Here is a 26,389-nt window from a genome sequence, read left to right on the forward strand (position 1 = left end):
AAAACAATTCACATACATCCTTATGTGAATTGTTTTCATTTTGCTGAAAAAAAACACATCTTTTTTGTGATCCGTGGACAGAACTTCAAAACGGTGTTTGTGTTTAAAATTCTGTAACTTGAAAAGTAAATGAGTGACTTGAATGATTTTTGTACTAAAAGAAAGCTTATGAATTGGGCTTTCATATACTAGATTCTCAAAGTGCTACATGCAGAACTTCACTAAAAAAAATGGTCCTGACCTTTGGGTTTCGCTCTTTTTGACTCGCCCTGTAGTGGCTCGTAGCCTATCAAGAGAATGATAAATGGTAAAAATTCCGATCAAATGATTTGTCCTCGGTCCCTTTATTTTCCTTTGCGATATCGAGTCAGCTGTGATAACGAAGATAAAAAATATTTTACAGTCAGATAATAAGAGAGAGGCAAGTCTTGATGTTGTCCCAGCTGCTTATCGTCCACGGTGGGTGAATGTAAATCAACCAGGCTGAAACAGGCAGAGCTATTACAGCGGCTCACTGCCTCCTGATCACTTCGATGTCATCATGGTCACAAATTCTGAGAAAAAAACAAAACAAAACAGAAATGCAGTGTCAATTAAAGAAAAGATACAACATTTGCAAACATCGAAAAACAAAACTACAATTTTTTACGAAATACCTTACTAGGATGTTGGTAAATGACAGTCTAAAGCATCCTGTAAAATTATGGCACCATGTGTGAAGTCATTTTCAAGAAAAGTGGTATTTTGTATAAATTTCCAACGGTGGTCGGCCGACCACCGTTGGAAAACCTAACTATTTTTCAACTACTGCTCCAAATTTACCAATTTTGTTCAGTCCAAATTTTGTTTGCTATTAGTTATATGTTCATGAACGGGTGCAGGCCAGTTAGACTGGTTCCATTATCTTACAATTTTCCGGCATCTATAAATGATCCATTTTATCTTCAGTGGAGTCAGGGAACCAGACTACTTGAAATTTTTGTTTTTCTTCGTTTTTCCAGTATTTTCGAACACAAAACTTCAAACATGTCATTGTAACAATATTTGATCTGTTATACTAACCCCTCAAAATAGTTCATTTCTGAAAATTACAGCAAAAGCCAATGATGTACATTCCCTTTAAGTTGGCTTTGCCTTTAGTAAGTGATTCCAAGGAATCACTTTTTTGCTGGTCAGCCATTAGTCCTCTTTGCACCTGACTGACTGACTGACTGACATGGGCGTCGCCAGAATTTTTTCTAGAGGGGGGCAAAACATATTCTTCCCAAAAGATTCGTGTATTTCTCTACATATTCTCGATTGATCAGTTTTTTGGGGGGGGGGGGGGGGGCAGGGACATTTTGGCCCCCTGCCCCCAACCCATTACATTTATAACACTATGACTTTGCGCCTCTTTTTCTTTTCTTTTTTCTCTTTTTTTTTCTTCCTATTTTTTTTGGGGGGCTGCTTTTCCAGGGGGGAGAGCACCCCCCTTGCCCCCCTCCCTCGCTATACGCCCATGCTGACTGACTCAGTCACTGACTGTTACTTGCTAATAAAGACTTTCTTAATCTCATCTTGGCCCAAAAGTTTGAAAAATGATTATTCCGTTATGTGATTGGGCTGAATCCGGCCCACTGTGTAGGCCACATGCATGAACAGAGCTCCAGTGAATAACCATTCTGTATTGATTGCCATAGAATTATATGCACTCTGGGTCCAGCTCTACTCCCAGCTTGTAAGGGGCTACATTTTCTAAATGCTTTTGAGGAAAATAGGATGAAAGGCCCATTTTGGGTTGTTTTACTACCATACATAAACGTACCTCAAAGTGCTATTTGCTCATTTGACATCCCAAATTGATATTAATTTTCAGCTCTTTTTGGGTGGGTGTGTGCGTGTTTGGTTTTTTTTTTTGGGGGGGGAGGGTTGGAGGGTAGGCTTAATTTGTCTTATTCATGAAGTAAAGATAAACTCTCAGTCAGTACAGTCAACTTGCACCACACAATTACAATCAGTACCCCATGCTCCCTCTTCGAAGCTGTCATCTAGTATCTGTTTCTGTTACTTTTTTCCATGCGTCACACTGCTCAAAATTAGAGTTTGAACTTATGCTGTGTTGAAGACTATCCAAAAAAAAATACTGTGAACCCCAAGGTGGGTACGGGGGCCAATTTCACGGCGCTGCTAACCACAAAAATTTGCTTAGCACAAAAAAAGTCTGGCTTATAAAATCAGGTTACCAGCCAAAACTCCAAATGATGTATATTGCTAGTGATTAGTATTCAGTTGTTTGCTTAGCATGAAAATCACATAAAAATGCTTTTATAAGACAGACTTTTTTTGTGCTCATCAAGGTTTTGTGCTTAGCAGAGCCGTGACATTTGGCCCAGATTCAAAAGGACAGCTTAAGCATAGATTAATAACTACTTAAGGCAGATAACTACAGAATTCTCCAAGTCAGTCTTAAATTTATTTCGGTAGTATTCACTGGGATTAAGTTGTGATGATTCACTACTAACCGTAAATTTCATCACATTTTATACACTTGGAGATCATTTGAGTTCACAATGAGAGGTACAATGAAGGAACTGCATTACCTGTTTGACAAAACTTTAGTGACTATAAAATTTTCTAATTATGCTTCAACAAAAAAGGGGCATTAATATAAAGACAACCAAACTGTTGTAGGCCTATGCACCTTCATAGTTGACTTGGCCGTCTCCATCGATGTCTGCTTCTCGGATCATCTCATCGACCTCTTCATCCGTCAGCTTCTCCCCAAGATTGGTCATCACGTGGCGCAGCTCGGCAGCGCTGCGGGGATGATAACAAAAATGTGCATAAATCATAAATGCAAATATTTCCATTGGAATGGAACTCATTGCTCGGCCATCTCTGGAATTCACTTAAGTGATCTGGCATTAGTTGTATAATTGGCTTAAATATAAAACTTTGTGTGCTTGGGAACATATTTGTGTAAAAATTCAGAAAAGTGAACAAATGTTACTCGACAAGCCTGTAAGACCCCTGTTGCTTGAAAAGACTTCAAAAGTTTCTAACTTAAATATTCTTGGCAAATTCTACTGATTTTTGTTAAAATTCAGAAAAGAGAACAAATGTTACTCGAGGCTGTAAGACCCATGTGCTTGAAAAGACTTCAAAAGTTTATAAATTAAATATGTTTGGTAAATTCTAGTGATTTTTGTTAAAATTCAGAAAAGAGAACAAATGTTACTCGACAAGTCTGTAAGACCCTTGTGTGCTTGAAAAGACTTCAAATGTTTCTTAATTAAATATTCGCAGCAAATTCTAGTGATTTTTGTAAAAAATTCAGAAAAGAGAACAAATGTTACTTGACAAGCCTGTAAGATATTTTGCTCATTTGATATGTGAATGAAGGTATACGTGTTTCTGAAAAGGTTACATGACTGAGAAAACTGTCTGACAAAAGCCAAAACATTTGTCACATGAGTCATTCTGCACAGTGATCTTTCCCTTTCACATTTGAATAACCACAGAATGAGAATCGTCATAGTTGGCTGGGCCTGCTTTGACCCTTTTACCTCAACGGTAATGCATTGCTGTGAAATTAAGCTGAGAGGCAATCAGGCAAATGTACACACCTGATGTATCCGTTGCCGTCCTTGTCGAAAACTCTGAAGGCCTCTCTGATCTCCTCCTCACTGTCTGTGTCTTTCATCTTGCGTGCCATCATCGTCAGAAACTCGGGGAAGTCTATTGTACCATTTCCTGGGGGGGGATCAACAAACCATATTGACTGGAACTGAGTTTGAAAATGCTGCTTTCTGGGCACAGGTGAATGGGAAAATATTGCATTTCAAGTTTTCAACACCGTCACCCTGCTTTTTTCTGTAAAAAAAATTGTAGAAAAGGATTGTATCCAAAAGATCAGGCCTTCTGATAAAGTGTAAAGATACTTTGGAAACTGTTTTCAAATTCATACATTATAATTTGCTCTGGCTAAAAGCCAGCATATATTTACATTGTCATAATGAAATTCCTTCATCATCCAAATTGCAATTGGTAAATCCACATTCCTCATCTTAGTAGTGTAGCAAGAAATTATTGATGGATGAAGGTGTGGAGTCATGGGGGAGGAGTGAGGGGAAGTGGGGGGGGGGGGGTTGTACACCTTTTTTTCCAGACTAGGGCCAGCTGTGACTTTTAAAAACAGTGGGAAGCCATCATTTAATGCTGTACAATATTAAGATTATGTAATATATAAAATGTGTACAATATTAAGATCCTCAAAAGGTAATTTTGCTGTATTTTTTAGAAATGGATGGATTTTGCGGTTAGTATTTAAATTATAGCAAATATTGTTACACCGACCTGTTTAAAGTGTAGTGTTCATAGATGCTGGAAAAAAATGTAGACTAAAAAATTAGGCAAATTGGGGGCAGTATTTGAAAAAAAGTCAGTTCTTTTCCAAAGATCTGTTGGCCAACCATCGTTGGAAATGGAAACAAAAAAAATCCACATTTCTTGAAAATTACAGCACATCAGGTGCCATTGTTTCACAGGAAGCTTTAGCCTATCATTCACTTACAGTCAAATAAGGTATTTCTTAATAATTTGGTAGTTTTGTGTTTTTGATGTTAGCAATGTTGTGGATCACCTTTAAGCACTTTTTACTGTTAAATTCACTAACTTTAAATATCTGAAATTGCTCTGGCCTGTTTGACATTTTCCTTTTCCATTTTTTTTTTAACCCCCCCCCCCATGCCACCGCCTGTGTAAATGGTCCATGGGTAGATTTGCCCAGCAGTGTTTGTTGACTTACCATCAGCGTCCACCTCGTTGATCATGTCCTGCAGCTCAGCCTCAGTGGGGTTCTGACCCAGTGACCTCATGACTGTTCCCAGCTCCTTGGTGGTGATGGTGCCGTCGCCATCCTTGTCGAACAAGGAGAACGCCTCCTTGAACTCTGTGGAGGAACATTTGGATGGCTTGCTCTAACTGGAAACTTCTTCCAATAAAATACTAGAATTTCACTGACTGTGATAAATGACACTGCCTGAATTTAAAACAGCTTTTCAAAAATTAATTATTTCAAAAAAAGAAAAGGCCAGGAAATTTACACTAATATTTCCTAATGATGATGATAATAACTAGAGGAATAAACATTAGGCCAAAAAAAAAAAGTCTCTGGTTTCTGGTATGCGCGCGTAGTTTTGTTTTCAATGTAAGATGGCGCCAAACTCACTGGTTTGACTGGAATCCTGCTGCTGCACAATTTTAACATGTATTTTTTATGGGGTTACGATCGAGTAAAGCTTTATGTGGCCACCCTGGGCTCCCATACATTTTGCACTAAATTTAGTCGGCCATCATTTGCAGTCATCAGCCGACATTTGAAGGAAAAAAAATAGTCAAAAAAAAAAAAAAAGCCACGTCGCCGCACCACTTTTAGGACAAGCTCCATGCCAGAAACCGGAGACTTTTTTGGGGGGCCTTAGCTTCTTAAAGGGAATATACAACATATGCAAACATCGAAAAATAAAACTACCAAGTTTTTACGAAATACCTTACTAGAATGTTGGTAAATGACAGTCTCAAGCATCTTGTAAAATTATGGCACCTGGTGTGAAGTCATTTTCAAGAAAATGGTATTTTTGTATACATTTCCAACGGTGATCGGCCGACCAGCGTTGGAAAAACCTAACTATTTTTCAACTATTGCTCCAAATTTACCATCTTTTCAGTCCAAATTTTGTTTGCTATTGGTTACATGTTCATGAACGGGTGCAGGCCAGCTAGACTGGTTCCCTTGCCTTACAATTTTCCATCATCTATAAATTGATCCATTTTATCTTTTGTGGAGTCAGGGAACCAGACTACTTGAACATTTTTGTTTTTCCTTGGTTTTTCCAACCTTTTCGAACACAAAACTTCAAAAATGTCCGTGTAACAATATTTGATCTATTATACTAACCCCTCAAATAGTTCATTCCTGAAAATTAGAGCAAAAGCCAATGATGTACATTCCCTTTAAGCTTTTAAAAAAAATTTTTTATAGAGGTTTATTTTATTTAGTTGTGCCATATGTATCCATATTTCTTGACAAGGAAACGACATCCAACTTTTTTTTTTTAAACCGGCCTAGGCTAGTACATTCTTCCAGTTTTGGAAGCCTTTCAAATGTCTGGCTATTCATCAAATTTTGTATTCATCTAGTGGAATAAACCTTGACAGAGTATCCCAGACAATAAAAAAGTCAAATACATAAATGTTATCCACTGCAGCTAAAACAGTATTATGTTTCAAAAATGGATGGGGTGCCGGCGAGAAGTGGATATAATATGGCCCATGATCTGATCCCTACAATTTCAAAACCAGCATGTAGTTTGCATGTAGTTTGTGGTAGGCCTAGCTAGCTTGTTATTGTTACAAATGTGGAAGAATTTGACATCACAAAAAGGAGAGTATTTTGAGGGGGGGGGTGATATGGTCCTAATTTCTACAATTAGCTTAGCATGCCTTTGATGCATAATCTAACCCTTACCTGCTATTTGTTCTTCGGTCAGCTGATCTGCCTGATTGAAGGGGAGAAAAGGCAAATATTTCATTAAGTGGCTACTTCAAAATTTAACTACATTTGGGTTTTTTGGGGATTTAGGCCTACAGGCTATGCCTATGTTCAAACCTTCATTGTAAACTTAAGTTGAAGGCATAAAACAGAATTGTACAATTGAAAGAAAGGGCCAAGGGGAACAAATACATTTATATTAATTATACAAAACGTTTCACTTGCAAATGAGCAGGCCTAATCATAGAAAGATTCCCATATCAGGCCATCACTTGACATCCTGTGCACAAACCCTATGATATGAGACTGGTCTGAAAACTTGTAAGTGTTTTCTCAGTAAATACTTCATATTTTTCCGGCTGAATTTGACTTTTTAGGACAATGGGCCTATCATCACTTCCTGATGGCTGATACTGATGGGTCACTGGAGGGAAAAATTAGTGATGGCCAGATATAGGAATATTTCCCTAATCAGAAGCCTGGCCCCGGGCCAACCTCACAACATCATACATTGTAAATGGAGGAAGGAAAACAGAACATTTTGGGGCAAATAAAGTGATGCAGCAGAAATCATCTCCCGAATATTAACAGTTTTAATGTACTTAGAGTTAGACCCTATATTAAAAACAGGAATGAGTCGGGTGATTTTTTTTTTCTTTTCCCGCGGCCTTCATTTTTATCATGATCATGTTCTCATCACAACCACTGCAGAACATGGCTCAAACTTACTAGATCCTATATGCACGTAAAACTTTAAAACTAAGTAGCCTAAATTAGCCTAATTGTATCCTCGACCCTCTATAATCGGCGCAGGTAACGCTTGCAACGCGCGCTCGTTGTCCAACGCAAATTTAATTGAGTGCGTAGAAATACGACCGCGTAACTTTAGGGGGTCTGACGGACAATTGTTTCCTAAAAACATTAGAAGAAAATTCATTAGACAGGGCAATATTATAAGGGTGAAAATGTCACGATTCATTACAAATGCATCCCCGAAACAAACTTAGAAACTTTAACAAAGTCCACAAATGTAGGACAATTGTCAATACTGCATGGCGCATGCAAACTTTTTGACAATGTCATTGTACAATGTCAAAAAGTTAGCGAGTAGCGGCAAGTTGTTCGCCCTACGACAACCCACGCACGTGACACGTGTGATCTCTCCAGCACTTGTGAAACATTTTTTAACCTGAAAAATAATTCGGTATTTCTTCATAACAGTCTATTTTACGGCTACACCATATGCACGCAATAACAACGCCCCGTCTTAGTAAATGGAACAGTGAACTTACCATTTCGAACAGTACGAACAAGTGTCAGACAAAAAGCGAGCTGGGATTAGTGCAATGCTATCCTCGATATGTCAGACGTGCAAATTCAAGTAGTGCGCAATGCATCAAATCAAGCGCGCGCTCCACATGCACTGCGTGGGGCGAGCTGTGCATGGACTTGAGCACCGAAACGCGCTGGGAGACAGGCTATTTAGACATGTTATTCGCGTTGCGGATGCACGTACGGTCTTGACATTCCGAAATCCTGCGTCATGCAGTGTGGCCATAAATCGATTATCTGACAAAAGATATTAATGTAAATAATGTCGGCTCCGGCTCAACTTCTAAGAAAAGCTACCGTTGCAGCTGACCCCTCTTCAAAAACGACCCCCGTTATTTTTTTTAATTTTCTATAAATCAAACTAATAAACTTTTATTTCAACAGATTGAACTTGGGGAACTTATATTTGGCGGCAAAAAAATTGAAGCGCGCTTATGGGTTCGCCGAAAGCGTATGGATTCCAGGTTAAGCTTGTTCACGTACCCAATTTCAAGGGTGTCGTGTTACGTCTGGTATCCCATGTGACCGGTGCATTGCGCTGTTGAGCTAGTCACGTACTGACTGGCCAGCTTGTCGTGAGCGCAGTGGTATCCCGACGTTCTTAGCGCCTGGCATTTTTTTTTATTCGCCCCCTTCCATATTATATTTCCTGGTTGGAAAAGTGATGGTGAACATGTTTGACATTAATCACACACCCGGGAATTTGGAATACTTGTTCTCATTCATTATTTACGTGGCTTTGCACCGTGACTGTGGGCAAAAAAAAAAAAAATTGCATTGTTTGCTGTGATATGGTCCATCGTATTTTGTATATTTTCGATGAGAGGTGACAACATCGAAGTCGAGGGTAGAATTTTGTAATAAGTGGGGGTTCATCGACCCGCAATTACTGCGAACCTTATATTTCTATATTCATCGTATTTTTTTATGTACAATTTCAGTGAGCAAGAGGTAAATATTAAATAATTAAATACGTGCACGTCATTTGGATTATTGAGTGACTATAGGACACAGGATGCGTATTGAATTGAATTGAAATTTCACGGTCCGTTTTTTTCAATTTTATGACTCCATTTTGAAGATGTAGTGCAGCGATATAGAGCGAAGGACGAGCTGAATTGAGTTGCAGACGTGGACAGGGCTTGCAGGACATTTCCCCTTCCCCCTCCCCACACTTCCCCCTCCCCCCACACACACCCTCGCAGTTTTACGTTACATACGTAGTGTGGACATTCTTTTGTTTCATGTAGTTAAAAAAAAACCTGTGAAAAAAAATCATTTTATTCACACTGTTAAAACTCTTTCAACCCAATTTTTTTCTATGATTCGCTTTGGTGTTTTTCTTCATTTTGCCACGGATAAACCTAACCCCAAAACGCCTCTAAACCTGTTTTCCAGAAAGGGGAAACACTGTGTGGACGTGGGCAAGTCCACACATCACAACGTCGCTGCTACCTGGTTTATGTGGATCAGCGTTTGTTCGGAAGTCCACACAGTGAATGTTAAGCTTGTATTTCAAGAAGGAAAAAAAGCGTTTTTGTGGGAGAATGAAATGTGGCTGAAGTTACTGAACGTAATAAAGCGGCCCCCGAGCTAGCTGGGTACAAGGGCGGATCCAGGGGGGGGGGGGGGGCCAAAGGGGGCCATGCCCCCCCCCCCAAAAAAAAAACGAAACCATTTTTTTTTTTTATGTGACATCGCAATAAAGGCAGGCAATGAGTACACCACGATCTTTTCCTCAAAAAAAAACATTGGTTAAAGTGGTCAGAAATTGCCTCAGATCGCACCCCACGCCGTAATTTTTTTGACCCACTTTTTGGGGGGACCAAATTTTTTTTGGCCCCCCCCCCGATAATTGTGTTCTGGATCCGCCCTTGGCTGGGTACGCGGTGGAGGTTGCGCGAGAGAGCGGCACGGGCATGACCGCACCAAGTGCTTGATCGTCCCATCATTTATATCCATGCATGATATTAAAAAAAAAAAGAAAAAAAAAGTGCAACTTCAACTTCACACTACGTACGCGTAATTTCGAGTGTACGTACGTGTTTTCTGAAAGTAGACTGAGCAGTCAGCTAGCACTGGCTGCTGCACACAAACTTTCATCCAATCACGCACGGCAAGGGCGGATCCAGAACATAATTTTTGGGGGGGCCCAAAAAATTTTTGGTTCCCCCCAAAAAGTGGTTCAAAAAAATTACAGCGTGGGGTTCGGGGCCCGCTTAAGGGCCCCGAAAAAATTTTGGATTCTAGATGCTCTGTGGTGTGATCTGAGTCGATTTCTGACCACTTTAACCAATGTTTTTTTTGAGGAAAAGATGGTGGTGTACTCATTGCCTGCCTTTATTGCGATGTCAAAAAGTGGGTCAAAAAAATTACGGCGTGGGGTTCGGGGCCCGCTTAAGGGCCCCGAAAAATTTTTGGATTCTAGATGCTCTGTGGTGCGATCTGAGGCAATTTCTGACCACTTTAACCAATGTTTTTTTTTTGAGGAAAAGATGGTGGTGTACTCATTGCCTGCCGTTATTGCGATGTCACATAAAAAAAAAAAAAAATTGATTTCGTTTTGGGGGGGGGGCCATGGCCCCCTTTGGCCCCCCCCCTGGATCCGCCCTTGACGCACGGTATACAGTAATGCAACGTGTGTGAAGTCTAATGAATTTGGCCTGTGCTCCGTGGTCCTAATGATGGTCGATGCTGCCAGCGACTCGACCACGTTGTAGCCGCGTCTAAGTAGTCGCAATTTAGCTTCTCAGCTGCCAGTCGGATGATATAACCTCCCCGAAATTATCATCATATTATTATTATATACATTTATTTACAGGTACAACCGCGTGCGACAATTTCATAGCACTGTATAGTATGGGTACATGATGGACATCATGAATCACAGCTCCGTCTCAGCTGCACGCGCACCCGGCACCGGAGTTGTTGAAAACCCATTCTGCAAGCGCGGTTATAGTAAAGTCATTTAATTACCTTTAAGTTTAAAGCATTGTGTGGAACATAATCACTCGAGTCAATTGTCTTTCTTAAATTTTGTTTAATCAAGTCCTATATATACCAATCGATGAAATATATTTAACCTTCAAACCTCCCTGTGCTCCCAACCCCGCCCACCCCACGATTCACATGGCTCTGGATGACTTCTTCTTTTTTAATAAAGGGAGGTTATTCGGTTAAATACTGACGCATGCGCATTATTGTCATTTACCATACTAAGGTTGCAGAAAAACATAATTGTGAACGGGACTCGACCGGCCGCGTTCGGGGGGGGGGGGAGGGGGGACACAATTGGAAGAGAGAAAAAGAGATCAGACTTCTGTCAAGTTGTGATCGTCTTCCAATTATTGTAATGGGGTAACTCGGGTCCAGTTCAACTTAGGGGGCCTCATGGGTGCGTTCACCGGTCCCTATATTATAGTCCCTATGTTCCCCGGTTTCCATAGGCGTAGCCAGGGGGGCCCCCTGCTGTAAAAAATAGAAATGTAATACAAAAATTGTAAAGACATTTTACCAAAACCCGACGCGAAATACGAGTATGTGTATTTGGTTGCCCGAAAGTCATGTAATGCCTTTCCCTCTAAAAAAAATAAGTCTTAAAAACTTTTGCTCAAATAATTCAGGGGGAAAGGGGCCAGGAATCGCCTCAGATTGCACCACAGGGCATGTAGGATCAAAAATTTTCCGGGGCCCTCAAAAATATAAGTAAGATGTAGAGACGGAGAGAGACCCAAAAAGAGAAAGGGAAGGGAGAGACACAATTAATATTACGACAGTTCACGTCAAACCATAGCCTGCTAGGATTAGTTAAACCCAAGACAACAATTATTATTGGGGTCTGTCATACTTAAGTCAAGATTAAAAAGCGACGGGATCAAGAACTGCGACAAGACAGCGCGCGACGACGAAACCTATGCTAGTTTACAGGAAAATGCATGTACCCAGACCTCTCTATAGTATTATAGCATGCAGGACGCACGGCGGACAAGCCTTCGGCATGGGCGTCAATCGGGGGGGGGGGGGGGGGACCATCCCTCTTTAGTCTTCAGCGTAGGCGCCACAACTTGCCTTCACCATTTACCTCTTGTTACAATTCACACCCCCCATTTTGGACAATCCTAGTTCCGCCCCTGGTTGGGGTTTGTAAAGGCCCCCCCCCCCCCGCTCCAAATTCCTGGCTACGCCTGTGTTCAGGCTAGGCCCGTCAGATGTTCATATCCAATTGTTGTGGACAGGCGGACCGCGTCATTATTAAAATAATTATACATTTTTTCGTGTTTTGTTCATGTGGGGGGGGGGGGGGGGGGTTCAACCCCGTCTGTACCCGCGTCTGACTTTTTCTCTTTTCTCAACTCCGTCACAACTATTTTAACATTATATGGACGCAGTGGTGTAGCCACGGGTGGGTGGGTGGCGCTCTTCATCCCTTTCCTTCCGACTTAGGTGACACGCTTTTCCGCCTGGCCCGATTTTGCTTCACGCGTCCCCGCCTGGCTCGCTCTTAAAAAGCTAGTGGCCGGTTGCAATTTGCCACTCTGCACCCCCCCCCCCTCCCATTCCCGTTATGCCACTGCCCAGAGGTGAGTAAAATAGGCGCTAAGAATAACGGAAATGGAATAACAAAAAACTATCCATCCAGGCGCGGATCAAGAGAAGGGGGTACCTCCCCAGCTCTTTCCAAAAAAAAAAAGTCCATAGAAATTAATGAAAAAATGCGAACACCCCCCCCCCTCCCCTCCTCCGACACCCCAATTTTGTTTGGAAATAATAATGTCCGCCTTGCACCAAATACGTACAGAACCAGCTTGTTTCGGTGGTATAATCATGTACATTATTCTGACATATGGTGATAATAATCGTCGAATTTGAACAGCGCCCCCATTGAACATATGGTACAAGCCCCCCCCCCCCCCCACCACCACCCTCCCCCCAAACAAAAACAACTCTGGATCCGCGCCTGCCTGTCAATGACAGTTAATTCTGTTATAAGTCAAAATGTAATGGCATTTAGGAATTCAGTCCTAAATGTACCTTCTTGAGTTCCACTACTTGACTTTGTTTTTCAATTTTGTATTTCCAGTTTTAAGGGTGGGGTACGAAAGCCCGTTAGTGGCAACATTTTTTTTTTTTTTTTTGGATTGTTTTTGTTGGTAATTTTTTGGTGTTGATTTTGTTGTTTGGGTTTTTTTTTGTAATTTTATTTTATTTTTTTAATTTTTTTATTTGTTTTTACCTACCTGCCGTCAGCGGCGCCCTTCCCCTGAGATGCCATCCCACCCCATGCTGAGAATGATATTATGACTACAAGCAAGAGAAGCAATTATTTCGTCATAACTTAGTCCCAAACTAAAGTAATGCCTAATTAAATTGAGCGGCAGCCATGATGTCTGCCAGAAATTGGGGGGGGGGGGGGGAGTGAAAAAAAATAAACAAATTAAAAAAAAAAAAAAAAATTCCTCAAAAAAAATTCCCCTCCCTCAAAAATGCCCAAAACAATTCCTTAAAAAAAAATTAAAAAAACAAAAAAAAGGAAAACAACAAAAACCTTACAAAAAAAATTCAACAAAAACAAAAAATCCAAAAGTTACTAAAAATAGACTGAGTGGCCTTTATGAAACCATGGACCCAAAAACGACATTTTCGCCATGGCCTGAAATCGTTCTTGTACATTATGGACAAGAAGTACGGCAATACCCGTGTACCAAACATTCGTTTCGAAAAGTTAAAAAAATGAAAAAAATTGCAAAAAAAAAAAAAAAAAAAAAAAAATCATTAAAAAAAAAAGATTCCCCCCCCAAAAAGTTGGCACTAACAGGCTTTCTTAGAGAGGGGCTTTTTTGTTTTTTTTTCCTATTTTGCGAATCACTATATTTGTTAGGAATGTTCACAATATTAAAGAAACGTTATTTGAAAGAATTAAATTGTATAGGCCTATATGGCGTTTCTTACGTCAATTGGAAATTGCGCCATTAATAATGCAGTCATATTGATCGAACGAAACTTAATTTTTATTACAGTCAGTTATAAAATATTCGTTAATTTATGACATAGACCTTTGTTTCGTTTTTAATGCTACCGGAGACCTGCCGAGCACATGTAAATATCAAAGTAAACCAAAGTAAAAAAAAAATAAATAGAGGCTGAAAAAAAATCAAAAAGTTATGTGCTAGTCAAGCTTTCAGGGATCGGTCTGAGCCATAACAATGCCCCAGCCAATCCCTTAGTTCTCTTCGGGGTCTCGGCGTCCCCGACCAATACACACTTCCTTCCCTATCCATCCATGTAACCCCGGAGGGCCAGGCACCATGTAAAAGCAAAGAGCTAAGGGAGGAACAGGGCGGCCCCTAAGCCCTGATCCTCCGAGTGGACCAAATGCCCTGAACCTGTACGAAGGCGCCAACCTGGAACTCGCGGACAGTACCAGCAGCAGTGCTTACCGATTAAGCTAAGGTACTGTTGGTAATTTACGATGGGAAATTAAACATCTTATATATAATAACTGAATGCGTGCGTTGAAAAGCAAAAAGACGCCGACGGGATTCGAACCCGGGCTCCGCGATTTGTGGACGACGAATCTAACCACTGGGCTATTCAGCTTCCTTAGAATTCTGCTAAAACGATTTTTCTAAATAGGCGGAGAGACATTCAACATTGTTGAGTGCATCTGTTTTATCTAGCTTCATGGACGAACAGAAGTTGATATACTTCGGGCAGCAATGAGCCAACTGTTTTCATTTGTTATGTTTGGAATAATTATATACGGCAGCTTCATTAGTCGTAACCCTATACGTGTGCTAAACCTATATCGTTACGCAACGATTAACGCCGTGATTATGTAGGCTTTTTTGAAAAGGCATCATGTGCGTTCAGGGGCGGACCCAGAATTTTTGTGGGGGGATCGGTTTCCCTATGTTCCCCTATCCCTAACTCTATAACCCTAACCCCTAACACAGGGGACTGGGGAACACATAGGGACTGGGCATTCGTGGGGAACCGATCGGGTTGACCCCATGCTCTGCAGGGAGCTGATGAGGGTGAATGCGTTTTTAGCAAGAATAACATAACATCAATGGAAAGCCCCCTCCCCTCCCCATGCCCCACTAGCCCTGCTTCTATCTTAAGTCACAGAGGCCCTGTCGGTGCCGATTAATCTTGACAAAATAGTGCAGACAATAGATCCTGAACCTTAACCCCTGACGGCGCGCTTCCGGAACCTTTAAACAGGAAAATTAACGTCCGAAAATTACAGAATTTGCAGTTATTTTTGGTACATTGATTTCTTAAGATAATGACGCTAGAAAAAGATTTTTGTAAATTTGTTACTATAGCATTTCAATTTATGGAAATCGAAAAATCGCCTGACGTGAAAGAGAAATATCGTGTCAAAAAATAAACAGGCGCTTCCGAAAATCTAAAATACGCGTGGACTAGTCGAGCCCAGTACAAAGACGAACATTATTTCATGAAATAATTTTGTGGCGGTCATTGGGTGAAAACTGGAACTTACATATAGAGACCAAAATCTTTTAGGATTTACCATTTTTGGATCAAACTTGGAGGACTCAGTAGCATTTACAAAAAAAAAAAAATCTGAAATGACCGCTAGGACTGCATTCAAGTCAGCCCGTCTAAACCTAGAACCCATCGGCTATAGTTAAATCTTTGCGTCGTTATACATTAAACTTATAACGACGAGAAGCTTTACGAAAAATGTTAGATGTGAAAACAAGCGTAAACGAACAAGGAGACCTGGAAACGAAAATGCCGGATGTGAAATAGAAGTAAAATTCTTGTTTGTATCCATTTCCAAGTGATTTGTCATCGTTTCTTTCTTGAGAAATACCAAGATAAAATTCCAACATGAATGTTTCTTGGGTGATTACGGTTAGAAATTATTCTGTCAAAATTATATAGCAAGAGGCAACCCAGTATGCCCGTGTAGGCCGGCCACATGAGGAACGTTCAGGAAGCTCGCCGCGAGACCTTTTACTTTCAGGCTCTTTAACAGCCCCGTTACAAGGTGAACAGAACAATGACAGAAAAAAGAACTCATCTTCAAGAACTGCCCTTATTAGTGTAGGCAATTCAATACTTCAAGAAAGTGACAATGAAAACAAAAGGAAGTTTATAATTTATTTATTTTCCAAAGTTCTTTACCCAGGGTATAGGCCCTGCGCCCAAACTGTGAAAAACCGGGTGCCATTGGGGCCCTGCATACATTACACAAAATATTATATAATGTTAAAGTACAGTTAAACTCATAAGGAAAAGTACATAACATACTACGAACATTAAATACAAATTTATACAAGTCACAATGCATCAGAAAAAAAATCGCGTACGCTGTACCCTTGCATTGTACACATATTTAACAAATTGACTTGCGCTTTAACGTTTTCTCTTTTCAGCCCCGAGCTTAAATCTTCACTGAGACCTAAATCCTCACGTGAGTCCATCGACTTTGCACGTTCTTTAGGCGAATGTCTATTCACTGATTATTTTCCAAAGTATTGTTACGGTTACAACTGTCTGAACCAAGTTTGCATCCACCCGCCAGTAAACCTTTGTAGCGCCCTCTGTAGTTCGAATTAAAGACTTTATTAGCGCCCTCTCTAGGATCTAGTTCTAGAGTCAGATTCTTTATAAACACAACAGCAGTACAGTCACACTCACTGCGGCATATTTCTATTGAACAATTGTATCCTTTGCCTTATATAAACAGCAGAATAACGAAAAAATGCCCCATAAAACAAATTTACAAACTCTATGGAGGACAAAACTGAAGCAAGCATTCAACCAAGTTGTTGTTGGAAAACTGTTTCGGTAAGGAAACTGAGTCATACTAAACTGTGATGTTTGTTGTTTAACTTTCAAGTTTCATTGACTTTAACCATGGCATACATGTAGTTAGTACAAATACATGTAGTAGCAATTAGCCAGTTCGCGTTCGCTATTCCAAATCTGGTGCACAACATTAAAGATTCGACGATTTTTTTTCGGGATAAATGTGAAAGATAAAAATAGCGCACAAGAATGCTTTTGCACACATAGGATGAAATGTTTATCCTGAAGTGAAAGAAAATTGTCAAACACGGCAAATCTTGATGTGCACTAGACCCGTGAACGTGGCGTTGTGTATACAACGCCACGTTGTTGTGTATTTTAAAACCTAGCGAAATCGATCCGACATACATAATTCCGGATGGGTGTTGAGTACTCACCTAGAAATCTAAATTTGCCTGTCCGATTGTTCAGGCTGTGTAATTTCGACGAAATTTGCCCATCAGTATAGACCCATACGAACTTGTAGAAATTTCATTTTAACCCGACAAGTGACCCTGACAAATGACCCCAGACGAGTCGCTTGGACAGATTGACGGCTATTTCATGTCGCAACCCCGAAAAAACCGTCCCCGCACCCGATTGGCTGCTCGGCTCATCTCGTGTACGTGTGCGCACACGCACGCGGGCGCACGTGCGCCTGCGTGCGGTGCGGTGCGGTGAGAGAGGAAAGGACTTGAAACTTGTCTAAAACGATGTCTCTTTTAGCTGCGACAGTAAACAGCCGTCGAATTATACGAAGGACGGTACAATAAAACGCAAAGCGCATGCGTCACTTGGGAGAAAATGGCAGCTAGCAGGACTTCGTAAACCGGGGCCAGAATTTTCCTCAAATTTCGTCAAATGCAAGTTTTGATGTACAAACAGATTTCAAGACAGCTTCATATGTGAGTACTTATTACATTTGCAAAATAACGTCCAGTGTGTGTAATGGAGGGAGTCAGAGGGACAATTTCGCCAGGTTCAGAAATACACAACAGCGTGGCGTAGTTTACAAGCCACGTTCACGGGTCTAGATGTGCACCAGCAGATCGAGACCTTAAGTGCTCAAAAAAAGATGGGAAAGATTCCCACATCTGGCCATCACTTGTCACCCTGTGCACAAACCCCATGGGACTGGTCTGAACATTTCCAAGTCTGTTTCTCAGTAAAAATTTAAAATTTGTACCTGCTATTTGCTAATTTTTTATGACATATTATCAAGTTCTGATGATAGGTCATTTAAGGGAAAAATTACTGATGGCCAGATATGGGACTCTTTCCAAAAGATGCATAAAGTGGACCTCTTTACATGTGTAATATTAATAAACAGTTGATTACGCATGGCAATACACAATTGGTAGTTTCGTCAGTTACTTTGTGGATGGCGGCAAATGATGTACTCTACGTTTAATGTTGTACTCTGTTGCATAGCTTGCAGAATGACTGTATCGTTGTGGGCTGTGAGGACGGTATCATCAGGGTCTACGATATTCCATCAGGACATTCCACAGGCGAAGAGCTGACAGAACCAGTGGTAAGTATTTTGCCCTAATGTGGATGTACATGTATGCACTGCACGGTATGGACTTAATAGACCATTCCACGGATATCCACCATCTTTTGTGGTCATGTGGTAATCTCAAGGTGAATTTCATTAAAAATATGCCCCATCATGCTCAGGATACAGTGTGTGTAAAATCTGTTCCTTGAACTTTACTCATTCAGATGATGTAAACTCAAGGCCATATGTTGTGCAAAAAAAGAACAAAGAGAAAGTTACACCTGTTTTTGTACCTGATCCCATTTATCAAACTGCAAGCCATTTCACCACATGACCAAATCGCATACCTGAAATTGCGGATGGATATAGTACATCTACATCTATTATCTACGAAGGTTCTCACCAAAGCCTGTTCAGCATCTAGATGAGGGACTCATGTGTGGTGCTTCCAACAGTGAACACTTGTGCTCCTTGTCGACCAGAGTGCGTCGGTGAAGGGCAAAAACCTAACACTGAATTTACATCACCCAACACAAATCCCATCTTACCAATAGTTTCGTTGCGGTACCCGCTGCTATAGTATCTGATTCCAACCAGCCAGCCGACCCGGCAAGCGCAAGCTTGGTGGTCGAGTGGTAAGACGTCTGCACTAGTAAACGGGAGGCCGTGGGTTTGAGTCCCACCCGAGTGATTTTTTTCTCACAATCACTCGGAACAACACTGGAGTACACAGTGTTTTATAAAGAACGTCAGTGAAGGGCAAAAACCTATAAACACTGAACATTATAAAAGTGATTTTTTTTTTCCTTACCACAAAGTCGTCTGTGGTAAGCATCAAGGGGTTGGTGCATGGAAGTTGCTGATGTTAGAAAAGAGTTAACGCAATATCTGTTCATTTGTTCAGATTGTCAAGGTGTAAACAGATCAACATGTACCTACATGTATTTAAGTGGCTTGCCTTTAATAAATTCAATCATTAAATTCGGAATGTGTTTCTCCTCCGCTGGTATCCTGCCCACAGCCCCATCTTTGCCTGGAGACCAAAGGGGGACCAGTGCAATCGCTGGTCTTGGCTGACATTACTCGCTTTAGCACGGCAGACCTGGTAGCGGGTGATTCCAGGGGGACCATGACCATCTTCTGTAACGGCCAGATCTTGAGCAGACAGAGCTTATCCGAACACAGTCTTGGGTGTCTACAGGTGGATGCCGATGCTAGTAAGTCATAATGATGGATAGAATCATAACTCAATCACAAGTCAATCACAAGTCAATCACAAGTCAATCTCAAGTTACATCACAACTTGACAAGTCAATCTTAAGTCAATCTCAAGTCAATCACAAGTCAGTCACAACTTGTGCACAAGTCAATCACAAGTTAAATCACAAGTTAAATCACAAGTCAATCTTAAGTCAATCACAAGTCAGTCACAACTTGTGCACAAGTCAATCACAAGTTAAATCACAAGTTAAATCACAAGTCAATCTTAAGTCAATCACAAGTCAGTCACAACTTGTGCACAAGTCAATCACAAGTTAAATCACAAGTCAATCTTAAGTCAATCACAAGTAAATCACAAGTCAATCACAAGATACATTACAAGTCGTATCACAAGGTAATCACCCAAGTTAATCAGCAGTCGTCACAAGTCAATCACAAGTCAATCACAAGTCTATCTCAAGTTAAATCACAGGTCAATCTCAAGTTGAATCACCTTGCATCTTCTTGATGTGACCGGCGATCTGTAGCTGTACGATTTTACATTATGCTTTCATCCATGTTTTTGCAGCTGGTAATGTCAGTGTCATCTCTGGTGATACCGGTGGGGTGGTGCATGCCCTGCTACCTTACAGTCCCCTGTGGAAGCTAAGACTGGACTCACCATCACAGGAAGTACAGGTAAAGGAAGGCCGGTGTTCCAAAAGTACCTAGGATTTGTATGAACTCAACATAATAATGTTAAAGGTGTCACTTTGGGCTGGGCTGGGCTCGGCTCGGCTCAGCTGGGCTGGGCTGGGCTCTGCTCAGCTGGGCTGGGCTGGATGTAGGTAAGAACATTTGGACTTGTCTGATTTGGCATTTAGGTTTTAAACTAGAAGTGCAAGATGGCAGGGTTAGACTTTAGCGGTAGCCCGCTAGCTAAATGCTAGTCAAAACAGCGGCGGGCTGGACAAACTAATCCTTCAGTAGCCCGGCTGGCGAGTCAAAAATTATTGGGATACGGCAAAGATGAAAGGACAGGAAGAAATACATCATGAAATTCAGAAAGCAATTAAATTTGTGTCTAATTTTAACTGTTTAGGGTTAAAATATTAGATCTGTTTATTAAAAAACACTGACAAGATTGCCTCAGGATACACCGTTTATAATGTATGCACATTGTTGTTTATGAACATGCGGGCTAGTGAAAATGCCCACGAAAAAAAAGTGAAAGAGTAACAAAAAAAAAGTTAAGGTCGAACCCTGAAGATGGCAAATTAAATTTTATAATTGAAACTCTTGTCTATTTGGATTCCTTGTTTGTTTCATTGTGTAGGCAGAGAGTCGGTCAAGCGTTGTCAAGTGTCTCCTAGCAACAACTCTGGTCAGTTCCTCCGGCCGACGGAGCAATTACATCTTGGCCTCAGATGACTGCAGAAACCTTCATTTCATCCAGCAGGGTTTGATTGTACTGACGCTGCAGACACCATCTGTTATTACAGCGGTGAGTGCAGCCAAGCTTAACGTTGTCCATTGAGCAGTCTCAGTCATTGCTATGCTCCATCGACATGTGGTTGGGTCTCCACGACTAGTGTATTTGCTATACTCTAGCAATCTACACCTTTCATTTTAACCCCACCATAGAGTCTTTTTTTTGGGGGGGGGGGAGTAGTCTTTCTTATTTCTCCCAAATAGCCAAAATTCTAGCAACTTGTGGTGCTGAAATAGCTGTCACATTGAGATTTCTACCTGAAATGACATTACACTTTTGCTCATGAATATGGAAATTTACATTACCATAAAAACTTTGACAAGGGCATTCCTGTGTCAGTATTCATCCTCTGTTGCTTGCTTGAGGTCTTTTGATTTGATTTGTGATTGATGCAACTACAACTGAGACCTAACTTCATTTGGACCATTCTCTTCCCACGTATCCAGATGTGCTATGGTAATTTCCTGCCCAAGGAGGAGATAAAGACATCCGAGATGCAGGAAGCAACGGCCAGCCAAGTTGCACTGGGAGGCAACGATGGCTCCATCATTATTATGACTGATTTCCAGGTGCGTGGTCTTACTCAATTCATTGGAGTCTGATTGAACACCATACATGTACTGGTGCTCTATCAACTTAGGCCCCCCCCAAAAAAAAAAGTGGTGGAAAAATTTGAAAAAAAAACCCTGAAAACCATCAATTACTACCTTTAACTACACGCACACACCTCCATATGATCGTACACAAAAAAAATGCCCCCCCCCCAAAAAAATCCTACATACCTACCTACCCTATTTTCAAATGCCATGTAATCGGAAGCAAAACTGGTGTTTTTTTTTTGTGCCTTACATGTAGCTATCTAGTCTCTTTTTTTTCCGGGGGGGGGGGGGGGGGGGGGGGGGAGGGGCCAAGCGCCGCCCCCACTTTCCCTCCCTCGCGACGCCCATTATTCAGTGTAACCACAGTTCATTTTTCCTGTTTCTAACTCAGATACACACGACCGAGTACGCAAATTTCCAACTTCCCATCATGCACCTTGGCGCCATAGCAACAGGCCACGCCGATGAGTTAGATTCCCTGCTGTGTGCAGGACACAGTCATTGTCTCATGCTCTACCACAACCGCAAGGTGGGTGAGGAGTCAACATTTCAGGCAGACAATTCAATTGTTGAGTTTGGGGTTTTCCTTTTACCCAATCGGGATTGAAGGTAGTGTTTAACATTTACAGTTATGCTATCAAAGTCGTGGCGTCAACTCGGTGCAGCCACAGTTCCAGTTTAACGCACACTGCAGCGGTTGACCATGAACACAGTGTTTCGCTGTTATGGTTGTAAACCCATAGTTTTTGTAATTGACTTGAATCTCCTGTGGGAAGCGAGCATAAGAGCAACTGTAGGTTTTGCTGCTGTGATAACAGTCTGCTGTAAAGCAGATTACCATTTTCAGGAACTATTAAAAAGAAAAAAAAATAAATATTTAACATGTTCCACATCTCATTCAAACATAGCCAAATAAAGTGGTGAGAGCCCCCAGAGTTCAACTATTGATCCTGAAAATCCTAGCCAAACTCCAGCCCTCTGACAAGAACCGCATGTTTGTGTAATAAAATCCTTATACTGAGTCCAGCTGGCCTCACTGCAGGGCAAGGATAATCAGTCACCCTGCCAACAAGACTAGTCAGCAAGCTCGAGTAATGGCTGTTTGCAGTCTTCTGACCACTGTACTACCTAAATTTGGTAGCAAATGGTTGAGTAAATGTGGTCCCCTATTATAACGTGCACTGCAACGTGGAAAATGCCATACTAACGCCAAGGCTTTTTAATTAATTAAATGAAAGTATACTCGGTGCTAGGGGAGTGTGTGGCCTAGTGGTTAGGGTTCATGACTCATGATCAGAGGGTCTGGGGTTCGAATCCAGCCACTGGTCATATATTGTGTCCTTGGGCAAGGCACTTCACCCCCACTTGCCCCTCTCCACCCAGGAGTATAAATGGGTACCGGCATTAGCTGGGGAGTAACCTGCGATGGACTAGCATCCCATCCAGGGGGAGTAGAAATATTCTCAGTCGTTTCATGCTACTGAAACCGGAGATAAACGCCGGCCTGATGAGCCACATTGGCTCAGGACAGACTTTACTTATACTAGGTGCTATGATTTCAAATGGTGCTATAGGCAGTATTGTTTACTGTCAAACAAGCAAGGTGTTAGTTTTTGGATGTTTGCGGAATTTGTACATTGGCTTTTCATGTTCTCAAAGCAGTGGGCTGTTGTGTGTCAATAGCCGGATGAGGTAAAAATCAATTCCTGGAAGTTAAACGAGGATGTGTGTGTATACATAAAAGAAAATGCTAATTACTTAAATTGATTGGAATGACGTAGCAACCATTGATGTGTTTTCATTTCCTTGTGCGGTTCCAACCGTCTGCAGTTGGTGAATTGGTACGAGGCCTCTGATTGGATCAACTCCATGGCTGTCGCCGACCTGGACAAGAACGGAGAACCGGAGGTGCTGATTGGCTGCAGGGATGGGACGCTACAGGCACTCAGGGTCACGTGACGAGTAACACAATCACGGGACCTAGCTAAGATGTGGGACTAGGAGTATGAATGGACTCGGTGTGCAGACAAAAGGGGGCGCTGTTTATATTAACAGTATGCGTGTTGAGGACATGTTGAAATTCGAGTTATAGCTGGGCAGTCATGTACCCAGACTGCAGGATAGTGGCTTCCTGTCTGTCTGCTTAGTCTAGTTCCCGGACCTAATGATCACCTGGTGGCTGTTGATTGAAGGTCAGATAACCGTCACATTCAAAAATATACGAGTGCATATTAATAATAATAATAATTTGGGAGGCTAATCATCCTTACTCGCAGCTGGTATGCTGAATTGCGAAGGACGCGGCTACAACGTGGTCGGGCCGCTGGCACGTAAAGGCGCCTATGGCTGCCGGGCCCATCGACACATATATGACCACAGAGCACAGCCTGAGATCGAATATTGTGAGGGAACAAGGCCTAAATGGAAATTAAATGGACATTTTGTAAACGCAAGCCTTGATTTGATGTACTCAAAAATGTCAGGACTGATGACAAGCGTGTTAGGTATTTTGTTGGGAAAATGAATCTATTTTACTTCCGAAAATACTCGAGCTACCACAAACATCTGAGAGTCAACTTAGGCCATTTTAAGAAACGGGCATGAGACTGCCCATAATTCATGTTTGTAAACAAAAGAAGTCTTAAGATGGGGCACAAAAGGTTGATTGCGTCAACAGCGTTCGACTTTAGCGGTAGCCCGCTAGCCAAATAGCGGCGGGCTAGTCACTATTCCTTAAGTAGCCTCGCTGGCGAGTCAAAATATTAGGGTCCGGCAAAGATGAAAGGACAGGAAGAAATAAATCTTTAAATTCAGAAAGCAAACCTGTATCAATTTGTGTCTAATTTTAATTACTGTTTAGGGTTAAATTATTAGATCTGTTTATTAAAAACACCGACAGGATACACGTTTTACATGTATGCACATTGTTGTATATGAGACACTATAAAAGCAAAACATGAGGGCTAGTGAAAATGCCAATGAGCTTTTTAAGAGTCCGTTTCAGTAGCCTGGCTGGCTAGGGGAAAAAAGTTAAGGTCAAACCCTGAGTCAAGTACTTGTAAAGTTTGCAACTAAAAAACCCAGAATCAACTTAGATTTAACTTGTTTGTATCTACATTGTACTGTAATCCAATAGCCCCAACAGTCTTGAATCCTCCAAGTTTAATATGATTTTGCACACCCCCTAGGGAGTTAGGGTTGAAGCATTTATTCATGAGCTAAACGGTTCTCTACACAGTAATGAAGAACAGAAATAAATTGACGAGGACACCATGCATTTGTTTCCACTGACTTGTTTACTGACACTGACCACATGCCTGCATTTTTTTATTTTGTTTATATCATAATACATTGTACAAAAAAATTGGCAAGACGTGCATAAAAATTCAAGCACAAAATCCCATCCATTATACAAACGTCAAAACTCTTACTGTAACGCGATATGTACGTATTTTAAATCGACACAGACAGGAACTGAGTTTTACTGGCCATACATTACTGTTATTTTAGGTAATAATATGATTAATATGAAACGTTTCAATATTTACAAAGTTTCCTATTAATTTCTAATGATTTTAACAGATGCAGGTCAGTTAAAATATTTGTTTTGAAGAATAGATTGTTCTTCGAAGCCACAAGCAGCTGCCCTGTGCAAGCTGCCCATAGACCTTCACGAGGAAGCCATTTTAAATCATGTTCCCTGAATGTAGTTTATATATTGTAAACTGTTGAATGGGATGGTGCCAGACTATTCATGCGCTCCTAGCCTCACTTTCAATTTTTTTTTAAAATGTGGCTGAAAACATTAGGGTATGCTGCTCAATCACAAAGTTTCAATTATTCATCAGAGCAGACTGCTTTTAATTTGTAATGAACTTTGTTTCATTGCTTTCATTTCTATTCGCAAGTTCCAACAATGAAGAGTTTACCCCGCTTTCAATTTAATATGGCTGACTTGTGAATAAAGCCTATTATTTTGCATTCATTCCCAGGTGAAAATTCCAGTTGAAACCAGGTTGAACTGGTTTTAGCTGGTTCCAGTCGAGCTGGAAATTGGTGACTAGTTTGAACTGGATTTGAACTGGTATAACTGGCTTTGGACAAGCTAAACCAATTCAAAACCGGTCACCAATTTCCAGTTGAACTGGTTTCAACTGGAATATTCACCTAGCTTTGCAATTCCCTTTTATACTTTCTTAAGATGAAGCCATTAACAAGTTAATATTTTTTTCGACCAGATTGTGTTGGTCTAAAAGGAATACTGAATACTTCAATTTTTGGATGACTTGCTTTGCAGCATTTTCTGGTTTGAAGCAACAAAACTGCTCAAAATTGTAAGTTGGGTGCGTAACAATAAACCTGTTGAACTTTAGGCTCAGTGGCTACTAGAAAACAGACAATTTCGTTGCTTGCGCCCGTAGAAAAGTACTTGCAGGCACAATTTTTAAAAACTCTTTTAACGAATGTTTCTCTTCCAAACGGTACCATTTGCGGCGGAATAATTTCACAAGGTATCTGGCCTTTCTTCACTTTGAGCAGGGTTTTTCTCTCTAAAATCGGTAGGTTTGTTTCTGGGTCATTAGTTTTTGCCAATGTTTCCACGTTGGAAATTCAATAAAAATCCCACCAGTTTTACATTGTATATATAACACAACATTTAGCCATGTCTTGTGCATGCGATCTGCCATTTTGAACCCTCTGTAAGAGGCACAGTGGAAGGGAAGATGTGAAAACAATGCTGTTGAAAAGCCAAGTGATTCTCTCGATCCTTGTCAAGTCATTAAGCATACAGTCAGAATTTAGAATGAATGAATTGTTTTTAAATGATCACATGCAATTAATGTACAATTGGCCCCGGCAATGGCACAGAGCCGAGTTGTGCGCTACTGAAAACACAGTTACGTATTATG

General features: G+C 41.0%; 2 protein-coding genes across 2 annotated transcripts; one reads left to right on the forward strand and one right to left on the reverse strand.

Moving 5' to 3' along the window:
- Nucleotides 1-229: 229 nt before the first annotated feature.
- On the reverse strand, nt 230-7,931 carry LOC119736170 (calmodulin). Its single transcript, XM_038210196.1, has 6 exons — nt 7,825-7,931; nt 6,509-6,539; nt 4,787-4,930; nt 3,606-3,732; nt 2,681-2,796; nt 230-554 (listed from the first exon to the last, which is right to left on the reverse strand). Exons 1-6 carry the CDS (start codon nt 7,825-7,827, stop codon nt 526-528), a joined length of 450 nt encoding a protein of 149 aa, XP_038066124.1. The 5' UTR covers nt 7,828-7,931; the 3' UTR covers nt 230-525.
- An 8,593-nt stretch (nt 7,932-16,524) lies between these two features.
- Nucleotides 16,525-23,774, forward strand: LOC119736180. The gene is made up of 8 exons (XM_038210208.1): nt 16,525-16,687; nt 18,119-18,221; nt 19,210-19,405; nt 19,978-20,081; nt 20,725-20,892; nt 21,327-21,449; nt 21,871-22,008; nt 23,310-23,774. Exons 1-8 carry the CDS (start codon nt 16,602-16,604, stop codon nt 23,436-23,438), a joined length of 1,047 nt encoding a protein of 348 aa, XP_038066136.1. The 5' UTR covers nt 16,525-16,601; the 3' UTR covers nt 23,439-23,774.
- Nucleotides 23,775-26,389: the final 2,615 nt, after the last annotated feature.

This window comes from Patiria miniata, unplaced genomic scaffold (genome assembly GCF_015706575.1).
Source record: "Patiria miniata isolate m_02_andy unplaced genomic scaffold, ASM1570657v1 HiC_scaffold_10, whole genome shotgun sequence".
In the NCBI taxonomy this organism is placed as follows: Eukaryota; Metazoa; Echinodermata; class Asteroidea; order Valvatida; family Asterinidae; genus Patiria; species Patiria miniata.

Coding starts and splice junctions, on each gene's coding strand:
- LOC119736170 (XM_038210196.1), bottom strand. Junction 4,931..6,508: donor GACCGAAGAACAAATAGCAG/GTAAGGGTTAGA, acceptor GTTCCTCCACAG/AGTTCAAGGAGGCGTTCTCC. Junction 555..2,680: donor CGGCCAAGTCAACTATGAAG/GTGCATAGGCCT, acceptor TTTTTTTCTCAG/AATTTGTGACCATGATGACA.
- LOC119736180 (XM_038210208.1), top strand. CDS start 16,602: ATGCCCCATAAAACAAATTTACAAACTCTATGGAGGACAAAACTGAAG. Junction 18,222..19,209: donor AAGAGCTGACAGAACCAGTG/GTAAGTATTTTG, acceptor TCCTGCCCACAG/CCCCATCTTTGCCTGGAGAC. Junction 22,009..23,309: donor TGCTCTACCACAACCGCAAG/GTGGGTGAGGAG, acceptor AACCGTCTGCAG/TTGGTGAATTGGTACGAGGC.